Consider the following 27,398-nt stretch of genomic DNA (forward strand, 5'->3'; position numbering starts at 1 on the left):
TGCCCTTGCCAGCTCTGCCCATTACGAGCATGGCTTCATAATGGACTGGCTGAGCATTTCCTGAACTCCCAAACCACACAAACATCAAACCCCACTGCAGCTGGGCTGGGCTGTGACATCCCCATCCAGTGCTTTTTGCTCCAGCTGGGACACATGTTCCCTCAAAAGCCAGGATTACAGATACCCTACAGCACTGCAAACTCCTCCAATCATCACGGCTCCACCGCCAGGAGAAGCTCCTGGTCAGGCACTTCAGGAACAGAAGCATCTATTCCTTCTCCAGGCTTCCTCTGAGCAGCATGTCCACTCCTGAGCAGCCATCTGTGCTGGCTTTTAGCACGGTGGCCCCTCTGCTCCCCTCCCTGGCAGGGCTCAGCAGCCCATCAGCCCCTCAATCACGGCAGTAAGGGACAGGGAGCCAGATCAGACCTGACACGCGGATCTAAAACTGGCTGGGTAGTAACGCCGCCGTAGCAGCTGAAGGCAGGCTGTGGGCTGTGCCAAGCCCCAACCCTCCCACAGCTCCAGGGAACCTGCAGCTCTCTGGAGGGGAGGAGAAGAGCGAAGGTGACAGGAGGAACCAGTCCAATTCCTCCGCAAGCCCCGCGGTTTTCTTCCCTTGGCTGATGGACGCGAATCTCTCACACCCAGAACAGCTCCCTTCACCATTCCCTCTCTGCATCGTCACCCCCATGGCAATGAAATGTCTTCTGCTGTGCTGACCTCAGTGCAGACAGGAGGAACCCTGTGGATCCTCTGGGATGAGGCTCTCGGGGCTGGACCCTGTGGCGACCGAGCTCTGACCCTGCTCCAGCCAGCCCCAGGCAGCAACAATACCCCAGAAAGTAAAAGAGCCAGAAAGAAGCGCTGGCGTGTGGATGGGCTTTGCTAAAAATAGGGTCTGCTACAAAATAGGCAGAAAAATAGCTAAGCATACCCATTTTGCAAACAGAATCAGCAAATGTATTCACTTTGCAAATTCAGCAACCGTATGTTGCCTATTTTGTAGAATAGGCAAAATGCTTCCCTAAACTGAAAAATCCCCTTTCAAGGACACTGAATAAACTGGCTGGCAGAAATTCACCTATTTTGCATGACAGGCGACTTTACTGCAAGTCGTATTTTAGGAACTGTGCTCTTGCAGCCTAATTAAACCTCTTCCCCCAGCTCCTTGATATTCACACCCAGCAGCTCACTCTAGGTTTAGCACAGTAACCAGCCATTTCCACCAGAAAGCAGTTCCTGGGCACTTCCCTCCCGCTTCCAAGAAAACCACGCGATGCTTTGCAATCCCTTTTCTGAGGAAGGGAATACTGACCCACTTCCCACCATGCAGAAGTCCTCAGCTGCAGGAGGGGAGGTGCCCAGAGCATCACCCGACTGCAGTGCCACATCCTGATGGAGTGTAAGCCCTGAAACCCCTTGCCCTGGGCATGGACAAGTCTAAATGAACATTTATTTAGGCACCATTCTTCAGGAATGCAAGGTCTGTGGCTTTTGGAATACCGGTAGAAAACAGCATGAAAACAGAAAGCATGAGGAAGGAAAAGAATGATTCAAAATAAATTAGAAAATAATGTGGTATCTGCCTCAGAAATGTATATATTGGAAGTTGCTTTTAAAGGTACAGCTTTCAAACCACTTCCCAGGCTTGCTATTTTGAATTTTTCCAACAATTCCTCCCAGTTTTGGCACTTCTATCCAAAACCAGCCCTAAAGACAAGGAGAAAACCTGCACCACTGCCAATGTAAGACACTAACACTGGCTCTTGAGCTGCCCCAGGACAGAGACAACGAGTCAGGAGACAGTATTTACATTTTGCTCATGAAACATGAAGCCCTGTGAGCTGAATCACCCATCACAGAAAGACACTGCAAAATCCACCTTCCTGGTGGGAGCCATTGGTTGGTCTGGCATTTCCTCTTCTGTGCTGGCTTTGCCTTCCAGCTCCTGCTGGGAACCACTGCAAGTGTCAGCACCAAAACCGACCAAATTCTGTGAAACCCACCTAAACTTTCTCCTCTAATAACTGCAGACTTTGCAACAAACACCTCTGAAGCCTCACCATCAGCCCTGCCTTGCCCTTACCCAACCAAGACCTGTGTCCTTAAAGGTCACTGAAACTCTCTCGCGGGCAACGCTGCCTAGAAACAAACCGGCCCAGAGCTTGAATTTTGATTTTAAACCGCAAATTCCTAGAACATTGCTCTGTGGTCAGCTGGAAGGAGGCAGAGCAGCCTTCAGAGCATTCACCGGAAGCAGAGTCAGCTTGTTTCACACCTCTCTCAGGGTTCAATTACTCACAAAATAGACATTTATGCTGTGAATAGGCTTTCTGAGATCAATGATGGGCTCTGCTGTGATTAAGCCGAGCCCAAGTGTTTGCTCTGTGGGAGGCACTTGCAGAGGGAGGTGCTGCCTGCAGCAGGCTCCGGGACCTCTCCTTCACGTGTTATTTTAAGCAGGAGAGATTCCACTGTAATATAACAGGCAAAGTACAGACTACCAGCACCTCTCTGCTGGAAATCATCCTTTTCTTTCTCACATAATAAATTACGCTCTTTTATACATATAAAATAAGGTCTGAGGGAATCACTTACCCACTGTTTGCGCGCATGATTTCTCCTCTTAAAGTATAAAATTAACTTTTTCCGCATTGCCTGGTTTCTGTAAAGAGAGAAAAAAAAGATGAGATCTGATTAACGAGGCGGCTGAAATACACAGCTTGGCTTTCCCCACGCCCAGAAGAGTGTGCAGCACGGTTTCCACCTTAACTTGGAATTGCATCAACTTGAGAACAGCAAATGCTCTTATCTCAGACCTCGAGCCAGCTTAGACAAAGACTAACAAACTCTCTGACATGGGGAACTTCACCCAAATCTGTGGGTAAACCAGGATTAAAGTTGAGAACTAAATTAATAAAGTCCCACTGCAAACCTTCCCTGTCCTCTCAGCACCACAGGTGGGCAGACACTCAGCTCTGCATCTATCCATGGGTCAGGCTGTTCCTGCATTGATTTCACGCTGTTCTGCAAACCCCAGTGGGTGCCCAAGAGCTGGGGGGGCTCAGGCCAAGCTCTGCAGTGATGGGGATGTTGGGGCACACATGTTCAGCCCGGGGCTCTGAGGCCCTGATAAAGAGGCAGATCACAGCAGGGCTTGCAGCACTTATCTCCTGACCTCTTGCTTCCTCAGAGCCGTGCCCGACAAAGCTGCAAACAACCAGCCAGGAGAGTTCAGCCACTTGCAGAATCAGGACCTCAAGGGGGAAACTGGCCACCACAACCCCAACCACCCCGGCGTCTGCCCAGACATCCCCTCCCTTTCTTCTTCTTTCTACTTTCTAAAGGCAGCGTGGAACAACTGCTCAAGGAGAAGCAGCACAGGAGCAGAACAGGGCTGGAAAGGCTGCAGGAGCTCCCAGAGCCAGCATGAGCCCCAGAGCTGAGCTCCTGTGGCTGTTCTGTTGCTAATATTCACAGCAATAAAATCTCTAGGTAAAAGGTAGAGACCAGGGGCAAAGGAGTTTCCTTAAGTCTTTTATCCCGATTAAAGGCAGAGCTGCAGTGTGTAATTACTGATCAGGAGCTTAGCAGTCTCATGGAGGCATGTTCTGTGGGATTTAGCCGAATGAAGAGACACCCTTGCTGCTTCCTCATTCCCCTCCAGTGTGGCTAGCAGGGAGGGAAAAACCACCCTCCTGCCCTTGTCAATCTCTCAGCATAATTAGCAGCAAACAGGATTGTTTGGGAAGGGGCAGAGGGCCCAAATCACTTAGAGAGAACTGGGGGCAGTCCTGGCTAAGTTTAGGAATGGAGAACATTGCAGAAAGCATCAACATTTTTCCATTTTTAAACTCTCTTCTTGCTACACCACTGAACCATGCATGGGCACTCACAGGAATGACAGTGACCGCAGAGCAGCGCTGCCCTGGGACCCACAGCTCCCTCCAGCACTTGTTTGCCAGCCCCAGCTCCTCACACGCTCCTGCATCCCTCCACATCACACACAGTGAGCCTTCCTCCATGGCCCCAGCACTGTGTGGTGCCTCAGTGGGCAGCAAACCCTCCTGCAGAGACCTCATCAGACACATTTCCTTCCAAGGCTTCAGCTCTTTGTGAGAGTTACAGTGCCCAAGGAACACATTGTTTGTTTATTCCTGATCCTCATGGAAGCTCTAACACAAGGAAACCTTTGGGGTAGTGCTAATGACGATCATGTGTGACATGGTCCCCAACAAGAGTTCCTGGATTGTCCCTTGGGGCCAGCCCGGCTAAATCAAGCCCTGCCCTCCCCATGTCAGCCTGGGTGACATCCAGGAGCAGCGTGGGCCTTTGACACGCTGCTGCTGCTGGATCTGCTTACAATTTCTTAGAAAACAGGAGAGCAAATGGAGGAAATCAGCAGCTCTTACGCAGCTGATGGGTTGCCTTGAGTTGTGCATCATGGCTGACCTTGAAAGTGCAAATACAGGCAAAGGCTTAATGGCTCTGCAGCTGCAAAAATCAGGAATGCCTTGAAAGCCAGTGTATGTTTACCACCACCAAGGCTGAAGTAATCAAAGAGTGAAAGGATTACAACAACAACAAACCCCCTCATGCCCTGAATGTTTCTGCCACTTTATCTTTTCGTTTTGTTTTGTTTTTGCGTAAGGTCAACCTTTCAAAGGTTAATACAATCTTGGTAAATATAAATAGGCTTCACAGTTTATCTTGCTACACGTACTGCTGTTACTTAGAAACCGTTTGCAGCGAGGTTAATTCGGGCCACATGTCTCCCAAGCACACGCTGTGCTCCCTGGGCAGATCTGCGAGCCCAGCACCACTGCTGTGCACAGGCGAGGAGGGTGAGGGCTGTCTGCTGGGAGCTGGACACAGAAATAACCACTGTGGAGTGGCACATGGCAAGGGCTGCTCGTGCAAGGTGCCAGCCCTCCTCCCTTCTCCCCTTCCCCTGCCTGAGTCCTGTGGTTTTCTGGGGAAAGCATCAAGGATGGAGCCCTGAGCCGCACAGGGGTGAAGAAATCCGGATGGGAGCTCCTTAGATAAAGCAACAGTGACTCTTGTGGGCAGCTTAAAGTATTGCTGGGCTGGCGTGGCACACCACACCAGGTGGGGAGGACGTGACAACTCCCTGCCTTACCCTCAGCGGTGTCCCCAAGGACTGGGCAGGCTGGCACGGACACAGAGCACCCTCAGCTTCTGGTGAGCTGCTGTTCAGAGGCTGCCCCATCCTTGTGGTCAACAAGTCACCTATGGATGAAGCCCATCTCCATTCCTGACTTCCCTGTGCTGCAGAACTCATCCTCTTCCCCTGCCCCACAGTTCTCAGAGCCAGTCTCCAAAGTGCCGAGTGAAACCACCTCCCACCACGAGCAAAGCAAACCAGCCCTGCGGGAGGCAGCTGCTTCCACCTGCACTGCTTGGCCCACGGTGGCTTTTGTTTCATGTCTTTGACAATGCAGCCAGTCAAGGAGAGAACCTGTAACTCTGACTTTTGAGCCACTTGGCCCAGGTCCACACGGACGGCTTGGCCACGATCCTTCCGGAGGCTGCGACATTAAAAGGATGTGGGTGCACGCACGCGTGTCAGTGCTGGTGTGCACCCACGTGTGGAGCCTGCCAAAGCCTGGGAGAAGGCTCCCAAAGGACACAAAGAGCTGATGCATGGCAGCACACCTGGCCAAGCCTGGGGAGACCTTCAACCGGTGCAAGACGAGATGAAAGGAAGTTTGCTATTTGAGCAAAACTAATCAGTGGTGTTTAATTACACAGGAACGTCTTTCATCAGCCAGAGCAAACAAAGTAGGGACCAAACTCAAAAGAGTGATGGGAAGGAGGCAGCAAGCAGCTGGCAAAGCCATTGTACAGCGAGATGGATCACACAGGCAAGGGCAGGAAACCAAGGAAGCTCCAGCCAAACAAAGCACAGGGAGATGAGAGATCTGCAAACCAGGAGAGCTGAGGAGCACAGCAAGAACGCTCTGAGGTGAAACCAGCCTAGAGGCAATGGAGACCAAAAGAGCTCTGTGCTCCCCTCTGCCATGGCTGCTGCCAGGCTCCCCAGCTGCAGCTCAGGGCAGTCACTGATCCCCTCCAGCCACAGGACTGCCCCAGCGAGGCAGGGAGCAGCTCACCCCGTTCACAGCTCACTGCACTCATTCCCTGCCTGCTCTGAAGTGGCTGGAGCACACAGCTCCAGCTGCTAACACCCTGTAACCTACTAACCCCAAGGCAGGGCACGCTTCTGGAGAGCCAGCTGTTCAGGGCAGCTCCTTGCAATATTCAGAAACACTTTCTGGGGAAGAATAGCAAAGCAGATCTTCAGTTACTTACCCCAGAGCCCTTGGGCACTGGGATGGACTAAACCCCCAGCACCATCAGTGCCTCTGAGGGTGAAGTGGCAGAGGTTTCTGACTCTGGAGATACAGTCAGGCAGGCTGTTGGTGCCCAGAAACACCTCTGCCTTGCCCTGAAGCCCAAACTGACAACACAAGCTCAAGTGTTGCAAGATAGTCCCCCCCAAACCAGTAATTGGCTTTTTACTGGCAAGAGGAAGAAGCAGAAGGTAGCAGTGTGTGTCTCCATCATTTAGTAATTCATCACTAGGTAATCTGCTGCCTTGGTGCATGCCAATAGAGAATAAAAGAGATGAGAAACCTTGAATGGGAAGAGCAGGGAGCTGCTAGGTGAATTTCTAATGAGGAAAATGTCTACAAGCACTAATAAAAAGGCCTGAAAGAGAATGCATTAGTAATGACAGGGTTTGAAAGAACATTTGTGTTACATGTCAGGCTTCAACTATGAATTTAGAGGCAATCCAGTGCTACTAAATCCCCTAAACAACAAGTAATGAAAAGAAGACTTAAATTTCCCAATGTGACAAGTGATTTGGAAAGCCACAGTTTGAGATTTTCAGAAGACAGCTGTTCTGCTCTTTTGGGGGGCCACTTAGAAAACAAAAAGAAATTCAGAAGCCTTGAAACCTCTCTGAAAATCCTGACTTCAGATTTTGATTCTGCAGAGGCAGATTTCCTGCCCTCTCCCCAAGAATCTCTCAGCTGCAGACAGCACCCAGATGTGCAAATATTAACAGTGCACTCAGCTCTGCTGCTGCTGGATCTGGGCACATGAGAAAACCCAAATCACACCACGCTCTCCATCTGTTTTAACTGTACATTCAGAGAGGTTCTCCAACACCTCTCTAAGCACCTTGAGGGGACACAGCCAGATTTCACCCCAACATTCCTGAATTTCAGCGTAAAGCAAGGAGAAGTTCTTGAAGGGGAGGCTTAAAGCAAGCCCTGTGAACAGCACCTTGCATGCACTTACCCTGGGCTATTCACTTTGCTTTTAGTCTGCTCTTTCAAGGCTCAGGGAAGCTCACATTTTGCTCTCAAACACAAGTCTCACAGAATATGATTGCAAGATGACTGCTTTGGAAAGGGGGGAGGAGAGTCCTGCCGGGCTGTTGCTCATGGCTGACCGAGCAGGAATCTCCCGCCGCAGAGACGAAGCCCCCTTGGAGAATATCTCTTCAGACAGACAGCAGGTAATTGATCCCGCTCATGTGAACAACATCTTGTCATTTTTCAAACACTTGGAGGAAAGAAGGTTAATATCTTTGGAGCCTGAGTCTGGGGAATACGCAGTCACTACAGAGGCAGGGTGGAAGGGCAGCTCTCATCCTTATACAACCACTGAAATAAAGACCTTGACCAGAGGCACCGGTGCTTCACTGGTGCACCAGCATATTCTGCATTTGTTGTATTTCATCAAGATGTATAAAAAGAGTCTTTTGTAGCCTTCTCAACTGATGCAGAATCACTCGAGTGGTTTCCAGCTGTGCTCAGGGCTGTGCTGCATATTGAAGAAACTTTTCAGTCTGCTGCAAAGCCAAAAAATTCTCACCTTGACAAACAGCAAGGGCCAAGCCAGCCACGGGGGCAAAGCTCACCCCATCCCTATGAAATGAGGGAACTAAATGCCATCTTACCCTCCTCTTTCTTGATGAGGAAGTGGCAGAGCCCTTCCCTCCAACAATGCAGATATTTCAAACAGAAAGGACACGGTCCCATCAAAGGTAGGTCAAGTCTTTGGAACAAACCACTCAAGGGTGCCTTGGATCCCGCAGCAGATGTAGCATACAAAATTAACCATGTTTGCTCCAAGCCTGCACTCCCAGGTGAACCAAAGGGACTGCACAGACGAGGAACGGAGCACAGCCAGGCAGCTAAAGAGGACTTAAAAGCTTTTGAAGCTGCAAACACTGGAATGAACTGGGGCATGAAATTAATTTTAACTGTACTGAATAGGAGACAGGCCATAAAACTCCATGAATATAAGAGACCGGTAACATTTTAGTAAGAGCAGAAATTCTCCCGGTAACTCCCCAGTCGGCTCTATTAGCATACGTGACTCATCCCAGCTGAAAAGCAAAGCAAACAAGAAGGGAGAATTAAATGAGTGTTGCAAGGCAGAGAGTATAGCTGTGGAGAAATCGAGGAATCCTGGCTTTCTGATATTCAAATGCCTTCCCACTGACACTTGCAAACATTCAACTGAGAATAAAAAATTCACACTAAGAAGCGCTTAAAAACAAACCCAAAAAAAGCTATTAAAGGTATTTGCGACAATAACAGCCTGGACATCTTGTGCCTATGAGGCTCCAAACCAGCTTCACATGGGGGCAGTTCCCATCTGGCACAACACAGCCAGGATGCAGTGAGGATTTGTGGACAGAATCACAACCCAGATGATTTTCCAGCAATCTGCCAAAAGGCTTTTTCATAATGGCTAAATCTGCATAGAGTGAAGCTGTTCTGGAGAATCTGCATCCAATTACACCTTGGCAAAATATAACCTGTGGTGTCCTGGCAGCTGTCCTGATGTTCTAATGCATTTGGCTGGGGTCTCCCAGCACCCTGAGGATTCACTCCACCTTCTATGGAAACAGCCACCTCCAGGCTATGGAGCAAAGCTGCTCTTCTGGAGCAGAAAGGCACAAACACATTAAGAACAAGGAAAAGAAAAAAATGTCTTCAAATCCAGCTTGTGGAGAAATTGTAGATCAGATGTGAATATCCAAGCATAACTCAGTCAAAACAGAGAAGTCTAATACCTTTTGCTCTTGGTCAAAGGACCCTGAATCATTTGCTTGGCAGAATCACTAAAATCTTGATTTCCTGTCTGACTCCCAAGCATCAAAATGTCCTTTAACGTGCAGCACAGACAGAGAGATGGCAGAAAAGACACACCAACTTCTCTGCATGTCCACCAATAAGTAGCAAAGTGCAGACCAGACCCAAGGACCTCCAAAAGACAGACCCACAGCCAAACCCAGCCAACATCTGGAGCCCAGACTGCTCAGGGGCCTTTCACTGACCCAGATCTGTAACTGCTTGGCTGGCATCAGTAACCAGCTGAAGGCAGCTAATTGCCAGGTTTCTGGAAGGAGGAGATGGAGGCTTTTCATTAAAATGTGTGGTTTCCTTCCCGTATTTTTGCAGCATTAATCACAGCGAACATTAACCCCAAGCCTGCCTGTTCCAATCTCTCCTTGGTCTGTCACTGCCACAGCTACAGCCACGTGGGGGATGTCACTGTCTGGGGTGGGGATAACCCTGCAGATGCCTACAGAGGCAGGGGTGGAAGGGAACATCTGCTCTGCTGGCTGGTTTATGGGGCTTCACCTCTTACCAACAGTTTTATTCCTTACCTGCGCAGTCAGCTCCCTCTTGTTTGCATCCATCTTTCAGGCAGCAACCCAGGACAGGAAATTGTTTCAATCACAGGAAAATGTGATCACAAACCCACAAATATTGGCAGGGGAATGCAGAGTGGGTGAAGTATCTGAACCTACTTTTTAACTCCTTCTTTCAAGGACAACACTAGCGATCAGCTTGGAACTGCCACCTTCACTGCCCTGGGATGGCTGTGGGGCCCTTCAAGGCACCCCCGAGGGCTGGTGACTTCCACCCCTCCTCAGAGCTGGGGGTGGGACACAACCAGCAATGCAGAGAGCACTTCCCTGGGCCACACAAGATGGTTTAGCAATCATCAGCCCCCTGAAGTGACAGGGACCCCTAAGCCCTGTGGGAGCCAAGGGTGACGCTGGCTTGGAATGTTTTGCAGGGAGGGCATTGCTGGGATGACACAGGAAGCTCTGGGTGGAGCAGGAACAGAGCAGGGCCCGGCAGCGAGCAGTGGGGTCATATCACCAAACCCTCCTCCTTGCAGCCCGTGGGGACAGAGAGCCCCTAAACATTGCCACCTCCTACCACGCTCCCCTAGAGCAAAGGTACAGGAACCCTTCCCTTATAACCCCCGGGATCAATTAACACACCGCTGAAAAGCACGAGATTATTAACTTTTGTTAATAGATTATTAAAGATGATTATCACCAGCTGACCGAGCTGGTACCGAAATAGACTCGCTGCAGGCAGCTCAGAGCAATCATCAGTTCATTCAAGGCAGATAAAAAGTTTCAGATCTGGTTTGACTATTTAAATTTCCAACAATAATCACAATTATCACTATTCTCATTATCTGTTATAGTTCTTCTATGCTCAGGAAGTCACTGTGGTTATTAAACACATGCTGATGATTAAATCATGTATTGAGGTGATAAGTCAAATTAGATGATTGCTAAGTCTCAGTAAGTATCTTTGAAATAACCAGTTGTTATTAGACATTCAAGAGGCCCTTCATGAAAATCTAATTGTAATTGCAACTTTTCATTTTACCTCATCTTTCTTGCATGCAAACACACACACACACACAGAGGCAGCTGATTTCATATTTCAGTACGGGAGAAACACAGAAGAAAGCACTTAAGGTAAGTGTTGTCTGGGAAAACATCAAGGACCACATCCACCCCACCCCGAGAAAATCAAATAGCACCTTCAGCATCCACCTTAAGCTGCAGCTCCTGACTGCTGAGCTCCTGGAGCTGGTTTGTGCTTCAGGCACCCAGAGCTCTAACAGGATGCTCACAATTCCTCAGCAGCTTTAACTGGGGTCTGGGAGCAAGCTGGCACCCCTCCTGCTCCAGTCTACTGCCCAACCTGACATTTAAAACAGCTTTATCGCCCCGTACTTACATTTTAATGTTCTCATGGTACTGCCTGGTGTCTGAAGGCTGGTTGTATAACGGCTGAAACAAATAAGAGAAACGAAGGCATAAATGGCACGCTCTGACATTTAGGAACTCAAACCCACCGGCAGCGCGGCCGCCCGGGTGCGGGTGCCCAGCCCGTGCCCCCAGCCCTACTGGAGGGTGCTGGCTGCTGGCAGCGCTGCTGGAGCCCCGGTGCATCCCGGCTGAGCCCGTGGGAGGGCAGGCAGAGCCTGGGCTGGCTCCAGGAGCGATCTGCGGCGGCGTCCAGATCCACGCGGCGCGGCGCGGACGTGGCTGTTATTCACCGATGAAAAAACGCACTGCGCCTCGCAACATACGACACGGGGGAGGCGAGGGGAAAGCGGGGCCTGGGGAGCGGCAAGAGACGGTCTGTGCGCTGCCAGTTGTTATGTCTACGCGCTGAAAGCCTGCCTGAGCCCTCCCAGGCAGCCAGGACAAGTGTTTGCCCCCGGGTTTCCAGCACCCTGAGCACAGCGATGCTCATCTGTCCCTCGTGAGGGGCAACCGGGCTCCAGCACAAAAGCATTTTCCCCAGGACTGCTCTGCACCCCACACTGTCAGTGGGGATACGGCAGGGACCTCAGTGGGGACTCAGGGGAGTTGGATCCGTCCCTGGTCACTGCCCCACTACCTCTGCCTTCCCAGGGATTTATCTTTGGGAGCTGGAGGGTCCCACCTCTGGAAGGGAGAGATGTCAGAGACCAGGCTCAATTCCACCCATAGTAATTAACAGCTCAGCACACACTCCAGGGCCTGCCACCAACTGTGTACACATCACCCAGCTAACAGGGTGCTCAGGATTAAACCCTTCAACACTTCTATTTATTGTCTTAAGCTGCTGTGAACATGTCCAAGACTGGGATAACCAAAAGCTTACCACAGCCCAACCATCACCTAAAGAGCATAGCTCAGGTCTGACCACAAAAACATCACCAAATACTCAAGCAGGTCATCCACAAACCTTCCCCAAACTGGCTGTGAGCATCTAACATCTGTGGCCAGCACAGGCAGAGGGACATGTGATAGCTGAAGGCAGCATCCTGACCACAGATACGCACACCAGCTCACCCTCCTCCTGTGGTTGATAGGGCTCAGGCTGTGCCCTGGGTCCACCCAATTTCATCTCAGATTAAACACAGGAAAAGAGCAAAACACATGCTGAGCATCTGCTCAGCCAGGTGAGCAGCACTGGAGGCGACGGGACGCGTAAACAAAGATGGGTCCTTTTCCCCTCCGGTTTGAAGAAGGTGTTACTCCCACATCCTCTGTGGTATCTCCCTATCACCATCACAGGTGCTTGGCACAGAAGCTTGTTTTTCCACACAGCCTGTTTCTACTTCTCTGTAAAACACAGATTCTGCTTCACCACTCTGCTGCCGCACAGGACAGCCACATCAACCCACACGGAACGGAGACTGGGTGGTGCTCTCCCTACTCCATCACCGCTGCACCAGCAGGTCATCGCTTCTCTCTCTGGCTGCCCTTGGACGTGTCCTGCTCCTGTGAAAGCACACGTAATCCCCAGGCAGAAGGGGCAGGCAGAGGCACGTAATCCCCAGGCAGGCAGGCACGGGGAGACGAGCCGCCGTGTTCCAGGAGGTGCTGGAGGCTGCCCGGGCACCCGTTACCTGGCCAGGGGTGACGGGCTGCGAGTCTGCCAGGAGACACCTGCCAGGAGACACCTGCCAGGAGACACCTGGCCACCGTGTGCTGGCAGAGCCAGGCAGGTGAGAGGGACGAGCAGATCCTCGTGAAGAAGATGTTCTCAGTGGTATCCCGTCCCCAGGGGTGTTTGTATCACGAATCCTCTCAGATCTGCTGGTTTGACTCCAGGCTCAGAGCTGGCTGTGCACTTCATGCTTGGAAAGCTCAGAGGAACACAGACATCCGTCTCATCACGTAGCTCCAGAGAGGCAGGTCTGCACCACAGGCAGGAGAAACAGCCGCAGCTCCAGAGCATCACATCCTCACTCATCCTGGAAAGCTGGAGCAACCACTGAGAGCCCTTGACCTGTGACTGGCTTTTGGAAGAGGACTGCAGGAACTGGAAACACTGAGGAATAATTGTCTCTCTTCCCTCCTTGCTCATAAATATCAAAGCAAAGAAGCTTGCATGTCACAGGTCACAGAGACCTTCCTCCTGGGAGAAGCAGTGGAATTAACATTTTGCTTTGGACCTGGGCTGGAAAATGCTCACGTGCACATGGACATCACAGATACCCTGATGCCAACCAGATGACCAAAAGCTAATGACTCCTCTCAACTACCACCTATAAATGATGTGAACACTTAGAGTCTTAGCTAGCAAACTTAAGTGTTAGCAGACAAGCACTGGAACGCATCATTTTAAAAGAAATGTCCGAACACTCAGAAACATGAAATTCTGCGACCCAAACCCAAGACCCACATGACACCAGCAACTCAAAGAGATTTCTATCTGCACAATAACTCAGCCTATGCAGTGGAGGAAGCCCAGGAGACAAGTTCTACTTACCCACAGAGAATTTACAGACTAACTACTTAAAGCAACTTTATTCTCAGCAGGGCAGGGACTGAGAAACAGCATCTTCCCTCAGAGCCATCCACAACTCCTAATTCCACCTTTCTAAGTAAGTAAGCAGAAGTAAAGCTCACAGATCAGATGGGTAAGGTGATGTTTAAAACATACCAAGTGTTTATCCAGGGTTAGGAACATGTAATACATTTCTCTGGAGAATGACATTTTGGAAAAACATAATTGCAATGCAAAGCTGTTACTGGAAAAGCCCTGGATTTACTGAAAGCTCTTTAGAAATAAACCAAAAAGGTCTCAATTGCTTTCTGAACACTACAGGGTTCAGATTATGCATCTCAAATTTTCTCCTGGAGAAAACATGTGGACCTTTTTTTAATTGTACCACTACATTTCAGGGATGAAATGAGCAGAGCCTCAGTTTACTGAGTCACAACCTCCTCCTGACCAGCTTCTCAGTACCCAAACTGGATCTCTGCTTCCCAGAAATCCTTGTCCTCCTGCTCCAATCTGCCAGCACACCAGTACTGGTGCCATGACTGACCAATTCCCACTGCAACCTCTCCCCAGTCTGCAGGATGCACACAGAGCCCAGCTGCGTTTGCTCCCTGAGGTTTCCCCTTTTCCTCTGCTCTGTGAGTGAGGCACAGAGACAGAGGAAAGGTTTGCACTGGGCTCTGTTACAGCAGTGTCAACACCCAGGGAGAAAACAACAACAAACTGAAAAAAGGAAAAACAGAGTGAAAACCAAAACAAAAACAAAAACAAAGAAGAGAGGAGGAAGGAAAGGAAATGCAGCATCTTCCAGGCGAGGAAGCACCAACCCTGGGCACTGCCAATCTTCAGAGCAGAAAGAGCAAAGGCTTTGACCCTGGTGACTCAGAGGAATGAGTGTTACCTCCCCAACAAGGAAGTGGGCTTTGTCACCTGTGACCTCCCCTTGTGCACAGGGGAAGACAGCAATTAGTACCACCCCCACAAGGCAAGTGCAAATTACAGCTGTGAAGCCTGTGAGCTGCCATCTCCTACAGACAGCTCCCTCCACTGCATCCCACGGCTGGTGCAGAGCAGGAGCTTGTCTGTCAGACTGGGTCTGATCCTTCCAGCAGCATCACTGCCAGCACACCTCTTCCAGGCACCCTTCCTTCTCCAGGACTCAGCCCCCAGGGGCTGTTTCCAGCTGCCCCTCCTGCAGTCAGTCCTTTGACTTACAGATGGATTTTTACAGATGAGGGAGCAGCCCAAAACTGATAATTTGTCTTGTTTTCTCAGCTTCCCTGTGCATGAGAGAGAGCGAAATAGGAAGTGTGTGAGTCCTGACACCCGCAGGTTGTGGCAGCTGCAGCCGGGCTGTGCTCACAGAGCAGCCTTCAGCATCCTCCCCCAATTTCAGAGAGGGGGACAGAGGAGAGTCCAAGCAGCCATCCCTCCACAGAGCACCCCGAGGCTGGCTGAGCAGGCAGCAGTCCCACAGCCACCAGCAGACGAAGCTATCAGCATCCCAATGGAGGCAGACTGTGCCAGAGCCCCTTCCACCCTCCAGCTCCACTGCAGCACAGGAGGAAGGAGCCAAAGGGTTAAGCCTCTCCGAGGAGGGCTCTGTGTCTGTGTCTGCCTGCCTTTCAGTACTCATCTCAGTCACTTTGCTTCCTGCTTTGGTGCTGTGCCAGCAAGAGGTGCGGGCCAGCAGCACGCTTCCTTCTGACAGACACACACACAGCCAGGGTGCCCAGGAACCTCTCCAGAGCTGGCCTGGCTCCCGTCCCCCCAGCACAGGTAACACTCACCAGCTCCACCTGGGGACCCAGCCCTTCCAGGATCCGGTGGGCAGCCTCCGCCTTCTTCTGCAGGGAAAAGGGGAGAGGAAGAGAAAAGTTACTTGTGCCATCGGTGACAAGTCGCAGCTCTCTGCTCCAGCTCTCCCCTCTGCTAAAAACCACTCCTCAAACCTCCGCAGAGCTGTCACAAATCCCATCCCTGCCTGAGAGCGGGTGGAAAGGCTCAGCTCAGCCTCTGGAGCCGCAGCAAAAACCCGTGGGCGAAGGGCACTGGGGTTATCGTGACTTTAAAGCAGTGCCCAGGACATGACCCGGATCCCTGAGCCCTCTGGGTGCCCGGTACCTCTGTGTGGCTGCCCTGCGAGCAGGAGGAGGAGGATGAGGAGGAGGAGGATGAGGATGAGGAGGAGGAGGGCGGGCACACTGGCACGCAGGCAGAGATGCCCTTTCTAGGATTCATCTCTTGACGAGCATGTGATCATTAGAGTTGTGCTGCCCTTGGCTCCTGTCGTGCTCTCGCTTCCCTCCCCTCCCTGCCGCAGAGCAGCCCTTGCTCATCCCCTCCCGCCCCCAGCCAGGCTACCTAGTGCTTATTAAAGGCAAAAAAACCACCCAGGAACACGTGTTGGGGGCTGTGCAGCGGTTACTAATTAAACAGGCCTGAAAAAAAAGACATGGGCTGGCTGGAGCAGGAGTCTAAATAAAAGATGACATTTTCAGTAAACAGCACTTCCTCGCAAAGCCAGGCTGTGCAGGGGGGTTACTGACAGTCCAATAAATCCAGATCACTGCGTGCGGCCGACGCCACGGGCTGAGCTGCTAAAGCCAAACGCCTGACAGTGGTGGGGATGAGGAGATGGATTTTCAGAGGTTCAGATAAAATAGGTACTTTTAGCTAGTTTGGGGTAAGGGACAGAGAAAATCCCCAGTTGCCTTAGGAGCAGGCTGGGGTCTGAGCTCCTGGCAGAGCCAGTGGGATTGGCAAACCCTGGGGAAAGTTCCTGCAGGGCAGGGAAGGGATTTCAGCTCCCACAGCTCTCCAGCATCAGGCACCTCTCACACTGCCTCAGGGTAGGATGAGTTTCCTAAGGACTGTCTCACCGAGGCTGGCACACAGCCCTGCTGCTTGCCCCCACATCCTCCCCCTGAAGGGTTTCCAAAAGTCTCATCTATCCCCCACAGCTGGCTGGTCCTCAAAGCACCGATGCAGCTGTAGGTGTGCAGACTCCTCAGCAGAGCCTTGTGCGCCCACACAGAGTCTGGTCTGCCCACGAGCACTCTGAAAGAGTCACCCCAACAGCCGTGGCAGTCACCCTGCCCTGGTGGGGCTCGGGCAAATGGCCCTGGCCAAACTCAGCCCTGTCCCAGCTGCACAGCCTGCAGCAGGTGCCTCACCACAGTGACCAGGGGAGCTTCCAGTTCCTCTATTTACTGCACACTCAGGAGGACACAAAGCTTTTGTGCAATTTAAAAGTGACTTCAAGGATGCTAGGAGAGATGTAACCAATGTAACCATGCATTGGCACCATCCCCACACAGGGCAGGCAGTGCAGCCCTGCCTGGTTATCACAGCACACCCCACAGCAGACCTTGGTGCTCACAGATGCCACCACCATTGCCCACCTGACTTAATGGGAATGAGCCAAGCCTGCCCAGGGAGCTGCCCCCTGGAAAAATTCATCACACAACACAGAACTCTGAGCCAGAGCTTAATATTTTGATCTTCATGAGTGATAAAATCTGCTGACCTTGGAGAACATCAGCGCTGTTGCATTAAAAAGTCTTACAGAATTAAATCCAGGGGGTAAGATGTTCAGGAGAGGAAGAATCATTAAAACCACTAAAAACACTCTACATCAGCGGCCAAGAGGATGATTTGGTCAGTGCCCTCCTGCCTGCCATTGGTTGCTGGAAAGCAGGAGGTATCAGCTTACCAAAATGTTTTTGATGCATACCTGGGATAAAAAGCAGCAAACTAATTAATTGCATTCTGCATAATTATGGGGAGAAGATTATAGACTCACTGAAGGCAAACAAGTCCCACCATGGGCTGGTGGAAGATGCCCTGGCAGCAGGGATGGCACAGCCAGGGACTGGTGATGCTACAGGCCTGTGTGTACTTAATCTCACTGTGTACTTACACAGTGAGATTAACTTTGAGAAAAAGCTGAGTATGTTCAGCTTGCTGCATTTGCCATGTTTAGACAACTTAATGAGACAAGCCAGAGGCAAAGCACCATAGGCAGAACATGTGGCGAATCAAGAAGAATGACATAATTTGTCTTGCATTAACCAACTGCAATATACACGTCTCCAGAACGAAAGATCAGGAGGAGAAGCTATTCCGAGCACGTCATATCTTTGTACGTACACAAAGAAATTCCTCTATCTTGAAAGCTGCCCAATTAACACTTGACACCCACTGTAATTGCTGATGCTCCTTGCTGCCTTTATCAGATTGCAGCAGAACCATAATGAGCTGTCTGAAAGGCCTGGCACAACGAGGTGAGAGCTGGAATTGGGAACATAAAACACCCAGCAGAAGGTTCCCACCATGCTAGGGCTCATCTCTAAGGACAGACAGACACACAGAAAGGTGTGTTCCTGCCTAGGGACCCAGCAAGCCAGAACCTGACTGGAGAATCTATGCAAACCCCGAACTGTTCAGGTACAAAGCCCCCCCACCCACAGCAGCGGGACCTTTGCTAAAGACCCTCAGCAGTCCTGGTAAATCCCTTCCCTTCCAAAGGCACGGCCACCTAGGACTTGGTTCCAATACTGGTTTTGTGAGGAGTATGTTTAGTGATGGACCCTGCAGAAGAAAACCACAAGGTTCATCCTACATCTGCTGAATGACCCCACCCCTGTCTGCACTCCTGTTTAACAAAGGAAATTCATCAAGAAGTAAACCCAAGCCTTTACCTCTAGTGAGATACACAAAGATCCCCACCACTTGTACAGTCCCTCTGCAGCTCCCCAGCAAGCAGGCAAAGATCCCTTTTCTTGGTCTGGTAGAGAATCCTGAAATATTGCCCCAGCAGTGGAGCAGTGGTGTTCATAAAGGGACTTCCAAGTGCATTTTTGGAGGGATCAATGCCTCAAGAAACGTGTCTGAACCAAAAACACAGTTGCTGCGGGGCCCATGGATTCAGAAGGAACCCACAGATGTATCAGGCAGCAGCATTTGCCCCTACAGATCCTGTCTCCCCCTGGGCAGGGCCACAGGCAGGGGAATCATGCTCTTACCCTGCTCATGCTGCTCCAAGGGGCCTGGAGCTAAAGAGATCCTCACCAACAGCAAAAAAACGCCCTGCAGACTACAAAAATCTTCCTTCTTGCCTGAAGAGCATTTGGCTTCCAAAGCAAACCCCAGCCCCTTGCTTTTCCTTTGAAGAAACTTAAAATAGGCTTGGGAGGGGAAAGCAGGCAGGAGAGCAACTTCCCGGCCATGTGAGCTCCCGTGGGGATGAGGAGCCAGCCCCACGAGGCAGCCAAAACCAGAGCAGGGAGAGCCTGGGATTTTGCGTGGGCTCTTCTTAAAGCCAAGTTTAAAAATGGAAGAGAAGGAAACACAGGAGTTATTTTGAGAAAGCGGATCTGAAATTAGGAGGCGGCACTTTCTTGGACCGACTCCAGCCACGGTTCCATGCAGCACAAAGCTGCTGCAGCTGAACTGTGCTCTGGGGTTATTTATGGCATCCCGTGGGCAGCAGTGCTGGGGAATGGGAGGGTTTCTATTGGGACCAGGCGTGTCCTGCACACAGATATGCAAAGCCCTTCCAGAGGCACGAGATGCACACAGGATGGTGCTGGGAAAAGTTCCTGTCTGGCACCACATTCCCCGGACAGGCAGGGCTGTGGGAGCAGCATGGCAAAGAGGCAGGCTGGAGTGGGATTTTGTTTAAAACAAAGTTCAGGAGAAGTGTGGCTGAAGTCAGCAGAAATCATGGAAGCCCTCGGAGACACCTCTCTGCATGCAGCAGAAAGCAAACAGCACAGCCAAAATGTGCTGGGACCAAACCACAACCTGGCAATGCCCGTTCCATACAGAAAGATTTTCACTCCTACAACCACAAGTACTATTTTTTCCTGTCCTTTAAACCTCAGCATGCTCTCTCTGAGAGCCAAACCACCCCAGCAATTTGCTGCCCTCCACACAAAGCAGGTGGGATGAGCCCTAGTGCTGTGGAAGGGAAAGCAACACCCCTCCCTCTCCAGCCCCTGCAGGCATGGCCACCACAGTGCTATCAGCAGACCAAGAATGAGAGCTCAGCCCTGGGCTCTCCTGATGACTCAACAAGCAGTAAGAAAACAGAGGAAACTGGTGACATGTGAGCTGTGTGTTCAGCCCAGTTCACACCATTCCCCATCCACGCTGCGCAGAGTGTGACAAAACCACTCATTTCAGTTTTTTGCTGCTCTCTGGCTTTGGCTCATCACTGTCAGACAGTTTCAGTCCTTGGCTCGCTCACACCCCATCCATGGCCCGTGGGGGATCCCCCAAACACAGCTGGGTTTCCACTCACACTCTCATCCCACTCTGCTGTCTGCAAGGCTGCAGTGCCCTTCAAAGGCACACTGAGGTTAAAGTGATGTGCCAGCAAGGTTTTGCCACTGCAGGCCACGGCTGAACATTCCACCACTGCAACACTGCTGAAAGTGTTGGCATTGCACAGAAAACTTCCAGAAATGCACATTTTAGCCCTGCAGCAGTTCCAGGACAGCTCCAGTCACCCAACCCAAGAGCCAGGGCTGTGTTGCAGTCTGCCTTCCAGCCTCCAGCACATTTGGGACCTCTGCAATTCTCATCACTACTTCCAAGACCTGAAAAGGCAGGACATGGCCTTATCTGGTCTGGGTTAATCACAGACAGATCTTCAAAGTCAATACACCTATTGGGAACTCCAGATCCTGAAACAGACACCAGACCTTTAAAAAGCCAAAACAAATGAAAGTTTCCTTAAAACACAATAAAATATTAAAATATTCTCAATGACTGCAGAGTAACTGTTTAAATTTTATCTTTTTTGAAATCTTGTCATTATGCAGAAATGTCAATAGTATCTGAATTCTGGCCTTTCCAGTTTTCCTTTGGACTTTCCAAAAGCCAATTTTGCATCACCAAGACCAAATGAGGCAGAATAAAAGTTATTAGAAACAAAAGCAAAACAAACACGGCCCTTTCATCAGCCAAATATGAAAAGCCTCCATCCCAACTACCATGTAAACTAGAATTTGAAAAAAGCCTCATAGATTAAATGCTCAAAAGCACTTTTACTGTTAAGGTCTTATTTACTGCACCATCTCTGTGCTGACAAAGCAGGCCCCATTCCTCCCTTTCTCATGTAAATCAGGAGTTCATAGAAAATCAGAGTTCTACAGACATCAAATCCCTGTAAGATCTGAGTCACACTCAGTGTCTGTGAGCAGTTAACTGCAAGATTATATTTTGCAATGCTAAAAACCTTCATTTGTTTATTCTCTTATTTATGGATGGGGCATTAATGCTTTATGAAGGTATTTGAGGGTAAGAGGATAGCTGGGAACGTGCTCTGCACAGACACAACAGCAGCAGGGGATGGAAAAAGTTCCAAACAGTCCTTTGAATTCCAATTTTACAGCATAATGCTGAATTTATAGATAGATAGCTGTGCCCTTTTGAAGGAACAAGCATCAAGACAGAAAACGAATTAAAATTTAATCTTATTGATTTCCAGCCGCTCAATCCCAAGAGCAAGACAGACTTTGCTGCTGCTGCACGGCATCACACCCAGTTTTTCAGAGGGCTGACAGCAGGGCAGGGATGGGCTCCCAGCACCCACAGGGGTGACGTGGGGGTCTGTCCCAGCCCTGGGTGTGCTGTGGTGGGTCACAGCACGAGGTGGCCCTGCCTGGCACGGTGGCAGGGGACCATGGCACGCCACGTCCTGACGCGACCTCTCCTCCGTGACAAACGAGCGCAGTGTTTTGGAGGAAGCTGACGTGAGCTGGTTTGCAGGGACATGAGCACGGGAGCTGCTTTGTCTGCTGGCTCTGGTGCACAGCAGGGACCTCCCAGCACCAGCATTTGGCTGGCAGAGAGCTGGACACGGGCACCCGTGTGCTCCACAGTGATCAGAGAGGTGGCACGGGTACCTCTGCGTGCACATAAACAGGAATTTTTGGGACGCATTTTTGACTTGGAGGAGAATTCACCCAGCCAAGCCATAGGTAGCAGCTTCCTCCAGGACACACTGCCAGCCCTGTATCCCAGGAAAGGTACAGAGCAATGCTGCACTCCTCCCTGGGCTTAGCAAGGGACTTGGAAATTTCCGATTAAAGCACAAAAACACCTTCAAGCCCGGGTATGTTCAATCGATTTCAAGGGAAGGCAGATGCAAGGAATCCCATGAATGCCCAGTGGAATAAAGCTCCAGCTAAAAATACACACAGATGATCTGTTCTGGTTATGGGGATCTGAGGTGGAAGAAAGGTAAATTCTATTCATGCAATAACACATCCCAGAGCTGCAAATTAAAGTCCTCAAGGAAGCTGTGTCACACAGCCACCACCTCTGAGGTGCCAGACTCAGCAGAGATCAGCTTTCTTCCACAGGGGAGACACTAAAATCACCCACAGAGTTTAATTTAGGAGATCCCCAGTGTCTCCATCACTGTCAGCCTCTGGATCAACCGAGGCATCCATCCCAACCTGATTTTCCCAGGTAGTTCTGTGCCACCCTGCCAGCACCCAGCTCCTGGGGAGGAATCCCCAAGCACACTGCAGCCAAAACTGTCCCCTGAGCTTCCCACAGCATTATTCAAATGCTCTTGGTAATTTTAGCCCCGTTTCCAAACATAATTTTGTTTCTTCAAAGACTGAACCCACTTTTGAAAATAGCACCCAAATGCTTCTGACAATGCTGCCCACTGTCTGTTCTCAGGTTAGTCCACAGACACCACCAAAAACGTTAATTCCCATTCTCATAAATCCTTTCAGAAATGGCACAGCTGACACTTGGCTCAGATAAACAAATGTGTGTTTTTCTGTGTTATATTGTAAAGATTTCCCAAAAAGTACATTTTCGGGTGCAACCTCACAGCCCGTCTTTGGACACAAGAGAAAATGGCTTTGGTCAGAACATAGCAGGGAAGAAGGTACCTGGATCTTGAATATCAACTGTTCCTCTGCAATTCAAGTCCCCTAAAAGCTTCCCAAATGCAACCACAGCCTCACAGTCAAGGATTTGACTGCAGTCAAGAGCAGCTTCTCTCCACTCTTTCCCAACAGAATTTTTACAGTCACCTTTTTTTTTTTTTTTCTGGAAATCAATTACATGTCCAGCAGAGTGTAGCAAGAGGGGATTACAGGTCACATTTTCCATAATTATCCTCTCTGACACCGAGGAACTTTTCAAATCATTTGCGTTAAGTAGGTCACAAGCAGCGTGATGGGCATTTAGCATCAGAAAACCTGAATTTGGAGAAAATTTGATACAGCCCAGCGCCGCCCTCACCCCAACCCCTCATCCACCCCACCGTTCATCAGGAAAGTCTATATATTTTTCTCACCGCCTCACGGCGGTGAGAAAAATATATAGACTTCCCTGATGAACTATAAGCTAAAATTAGAAACCATTCACGCCAGCAAAGCCACAGCTATCACCAAAAGGAAAGTAGGTCACAGAATGGCTGGCTAACTCGATTTTCCGGCTTTCCTAGCTGCTCTGTCCTCATGTAACCCCTGCTCTCCTCTCCCAGGGACGGTTTTTGGGCTCTCCTTTGTTGGGGTATGACTGTGGGCAGTGTGTGCCCTGGCAGGGCCTGGCAGGCGCGGTGGGAACGGGCACGGCAGCGCTGCCGAGCACGGACCCGCGGCTCACGGAAAGCCACGCCAAGCCAGAGCCAGCAGAAGCCCCTCCACGGAGCTGCTGCCTCCCACCTGCTCAGGGATTGGCACAAGGGATGGCTTTCTGCCCCTTCCACTACGTTGCTCTTTAAAGATCGTTTCAGGCTTTGCCAGCACTTCTGGGGTGCTTTCCTTTCTCGCCTCCTCCTAAGGCCTGAATATCCTCTTTTTATTTGCATTTCTTAGCGTGCACTGCCTCCCTCAAGCAAGCCACAAGCCAAGCGATGCGAGTAAATCTGGCTTTCCTTCCCTTTGTGCATGGGCTGGAGCCCTGGCTCAGCCATTACCGACGTTTTTCCCACAAGTAGTCCTCCAGGCAACAACTTCACTGCTTTTCCACGGCACAGAAAAGGCAGAAAAGCTTAAAATTTGGCTCAGTGACCTTCGTGACTCTAAATCAATATATTTCTATCCAGCTTGCAGTCCTTTGCTCCAACCAACTCACCTTGCAATTAATTGTAAAGCTGCAGGTCAGCACAGGAGTGCCTGGGCCTCTCCCACATTTACAGACAGATGGAAACACCTGGAAGATCTGCTGCCATCAAACCCACCCTATCACTCTTTTCCACCACAATCTCAACTGACTCTAACCCCAAGACCCTTCCTCTTCCAGCTTTCCTCCTCCTGGCCCCAAAGGCAGAGCAGTCACCACTAAAATGCATCCCCAACATTCAGTACAGGAGAGGCTGAAAGCTGAGCCCGTGGATGTTCTTTGGAAGGGCAATTACATCCTGATTCCACCCTTGTTACTGGAGCCTCGACAAAGACAACACTCAGCACTCCCTTCCCCTGCAGCCCCAGCTCAGCCTCTCCCTGCTGTGGTTCTGGAAGGGCTCCTTCCACCCCCAGCCATCCCAGCTGGCCAGGGGTGCTGCCCACAGACAGATCCTGTCCTCTCCAAAGGAGGAACCTGCCTGCAGCCTGCTCTGGTTTCTGTCAAGCCAAAGGGAAGGCTGCTGGTTGGAGACTCCTGCCCACAGGCGAGCTCTTCACACACGACACGCAAGGGGACTTTACAAGAACAGGGAAGAATCACTGTTTGCCCAGCCCTGGGATAATTCAGACATGAACACAGCCAGATTTGAAATTATACAAACATCTGGTGACCTCTGCTTGCTGGGCACCCACCTGGAATGAGTGCACCCATCACAAGGTCAGTGGTGAAACCCCTGGCACCAAGCTGGCTGAGATCCCCCAACACTGGCAAAGGGACACCACGAGCTCTGAGCACTGTGTGTGACAGTGTCCCACGTCTTACGGCCATGGACTTTCCAAGAGAAACACAGAACTCCATGCTTGCTCTCCACAATCTCTGCCATCTCCATGGGACAGGGCAGAAATGCCGAGTGACCACCCGGAGCGGTGGTGAGGCTTGGGGAGCAGATCCTGTCTGCTGAGAGAAGGTGCTGGAAGGGAACGTGTGACCCTTCTGCGGCACGGCAGGATGAGAGGTGACAAAGCAGGACACTCAGCCCTGAGCCAGCTCCAGCTAACACAGCCTGCTGTGATGCAGGCTGTTGGGGATGTGATGGCTGAAGATCACCTCTCCCTCCTGCCTCACCACCATCACCCATTTCTTCCCCTTCTAATGCGGTTCAGCTACACGAGCGTGTCCAAAGAGGATGGGGCTCAAATGAACAGGAATAAAAACATTTGAGAACTCTTTTTTTGTCCCTCCCCCTTGCACAGGAGGCAAAAGCCATCTAGCCCAGGACCCCCAGAGAAGGCACTTGGTGGTGAGAATGGCTTTGAGGAACAGTGGGCACCTGCCCCCAAAGCCCAGTGCTGTGCAGCATCTCCAGCTGGCCAAGCTTCAAACACATCGACCTCAGCCCTCACCCACTCACACAACAGACCGTGCCAGCACTGGGCTTCCTACTGCTCAGGGAGAGAAGCAGATGGAAAAAGGAAAACCAGGAAAATTGCACTGCCTGGGAGCGCAGGGTAGGCGATTCTTTTTTTTTTTTCTTTTTAGGAGTCAGGCACCTGGATTTCTGCAGCTCCCAGTGAAATCGCAGGCCTCGCAATTCACAATAATTAGCGACTGGTAGTTTTCCTTTTATGCAAAATCATCCTTTTCATCCAACACCTAAATGAAAATGAATATGCTTGATTATCTACCAAAGGGCCCAATTTCTGAGCATCGCTCCAATGCACACAGCAAAATTCATCTCTCCTCGGGCTGCTGTTACAGGCAATGCTGATAAATGAGCGGTCAAGGCAGAGACCCAGAGCCAGGGATGCCAACCTGACCTTTGTTAATGCTATTTACAGCATTAAATATCCACAAATCCAGCCATGGCTGCATCCACATCCTTGCTGCTCCAGCCTAGGGGGTTTAGGGACAGCCAGGAAAGCTCACAGCTGGCCTGCCACTGTTAGAGCAGCACAGATGTCACCCTCCATCTATGCAGCCCACCCACCATGTCAAAGCCCACCCCCGAGGCAGCTTTCAAGCTGCTTCACTCCTAGGGGAGAGGATGAAGCAAACTGTTTAACAGAGAGGAGTCTGAAGCATCTCTTGAATGCTTCATCTCTAAGGCTGATCACAGGAAACCCCCCGGGCAGGTTCTTCAGAAGACATTAGTGCTCATCTGCACCATTCTGACAGGGCTCCATCTATCCCTCTTCCACGGCCTCCACCCCAAAGGTAACACCCAGGAAAATCCCCCAGCTGATCCTTACCCACCTCCCCATCCCTGTTCACGGTGACAGGGCACAATCACACATTTGTCCTTCCATCATTTCCAGACTCACCCTGTTCTCGTCGTAGATGATCTGCACCAAGCTGCGATGTTTGGACTCGATAGGAGGGGGAGAGATGGGTTTTTCAGGCTCTGGTGGTTTGGCTGCTTCTTCCTCCAACTGTTGCTGTGGAAGGAGAAGGGGGAGGAGGAGGGTGAGTCACAGCAAGAAACGCAGCCCTCCCTGTCCACACGAGACTCTCTGTGGTGCCGTGACCGAGGCAGAAACCACCAGGGCAGGAGACTTGCTGTGAGACAGGGGCTGGGAGGGATGGGGAGAGGGAGGAGAGCTCGCAGCAGCCCCAGGCGCCGGCCCTGTGCTCGTGGGTCGGCATGGTTTAGGTGTGGAGGATGAGGACCTGCCTCAAAGGAGCCTCCTGGAACGGGCCCGAGGCTAGAAATAACGATTTTACTGGGAAAACTGAAATGAAACCACAGCTCCAGCCCGGCTCCGTGCTGCTACCTGCCTCTGGAGCTGCTGGTGGAGGAGCCAGGGGTGATGAGCAAGGCTGCTCTCCACCCTCAGCTTCAGCTCCCAACGGAGTGGTTGCAGGACATGCCTTGGGATGACTGTGCTCCTTCAGTGACTCCAGCCACCCCTGCACTTCGCAATATCACCAGCTAAACCTGACATTCCACCTGCAGCTCCGTGAGGTGGGAGGAGGCATCCCAGCCCTTCCCTAAGTTTGAGGAACTGCTGAGCTGAAGGAGGAAATCCCAGATTCCTCCAGGCTCCTCCTGGGCCAGCGTGTGAGGAGGGAGAGCGCAGCCGAGCGCGGCAGCTGCGGGGCAGCACAGGCACGGGAGAGGCAGCGGCTGTCCAAAAACGCTGAGGAATTGAGGATTTTTTCCCTGCTAGGCTCTGAATCACCAAATCTGTTTTTGTTTTTTTTTTTTTCCCTGCAGCTAAAGCATCCCCTGTTGAAGCATGAGGAAAATCGAGTGAATCTTGTACTAGGAAGAAAATGCACCCGGGACTTGGCTTGCACCAGAGCACAGCGCTGGCTTCCCAGACACAGTGGTGGCTGGTGGTTTGAGAAGAAGGTGAATCTATTCCTCCCCATCATCTCTGCTCCTGCTGATGACACCTTTAGCACAGCAGGGCAGGAGGAGGATGCACTTGGGATGAAGCCAAGAAAGCACTTAAGCACCCAGACAGGTCGAATGGCTTGGCTGAGAAAACTCACACTCCTAAAATTGTGTTTCAATGAATGAAGCACCCCATGCTGTGGACTCTACCTCCTCACAGGTGGATGCCTCTCCCCACAGAGGGGGAAGCAGCAGTATAGGGAACACCAAGATACAGCCAAAAAAGCTGCTGCTGCTGGCCAGAGTGG

The 27,398-nt window shown here is 50.9% G+C and overlaps 1 protein-coding gene across 1 annotated transcript in view; it reads right to left on the bottom strand.

The window, feature by feature from the left end:
- Positions 1 to 27,398, bottom strand: part of NCOR2 (nuclear receptor corepressor 2) — a 226,638-nt gene that overhangs the window by 83,646 nt on the left and 115,594 nt on the right. The window contains exons 6-9 of the mRNA XM_072936200.1: positions 26,075 to 26,188; positions 15,440 to 15,496; positions 11,103 to 11,155; positions 2,602 to 2,668 (exon numbers count right to left, since the gene is read on the bottom strand). Of these exons, the coding sequence (XP_072792301.1) occupies positions 2,602 to 2,668; positions 11,103 to 11,155; positions 15,440 to 15,496; positions 26,075 to 26,188 (291 nt within the window). The remainder of the gene's footprint in view (positions 1 to 2,601; positions 2,669 to 11,102; positions 11,156 to 15,439; positions 15,497 to 26,074; positions 26,189 to 27,398) is intronic.

The sequence above is a fragment of the Taeniopygia guttata genome, chromosome 15 (assembly GCF_048771995.1).
Source record: "Taeniopygia guttata chromosome 15, bTaeGut7.mat, whole genome shotgun sequence".
NCBI classification, from domain to species: domain Eukaryota; kingdom Metazoa; phylum Chordata; class Aves; order Passeriformes; family Estrildidae; genus Taeniopygia; species Taeniopygia guttata.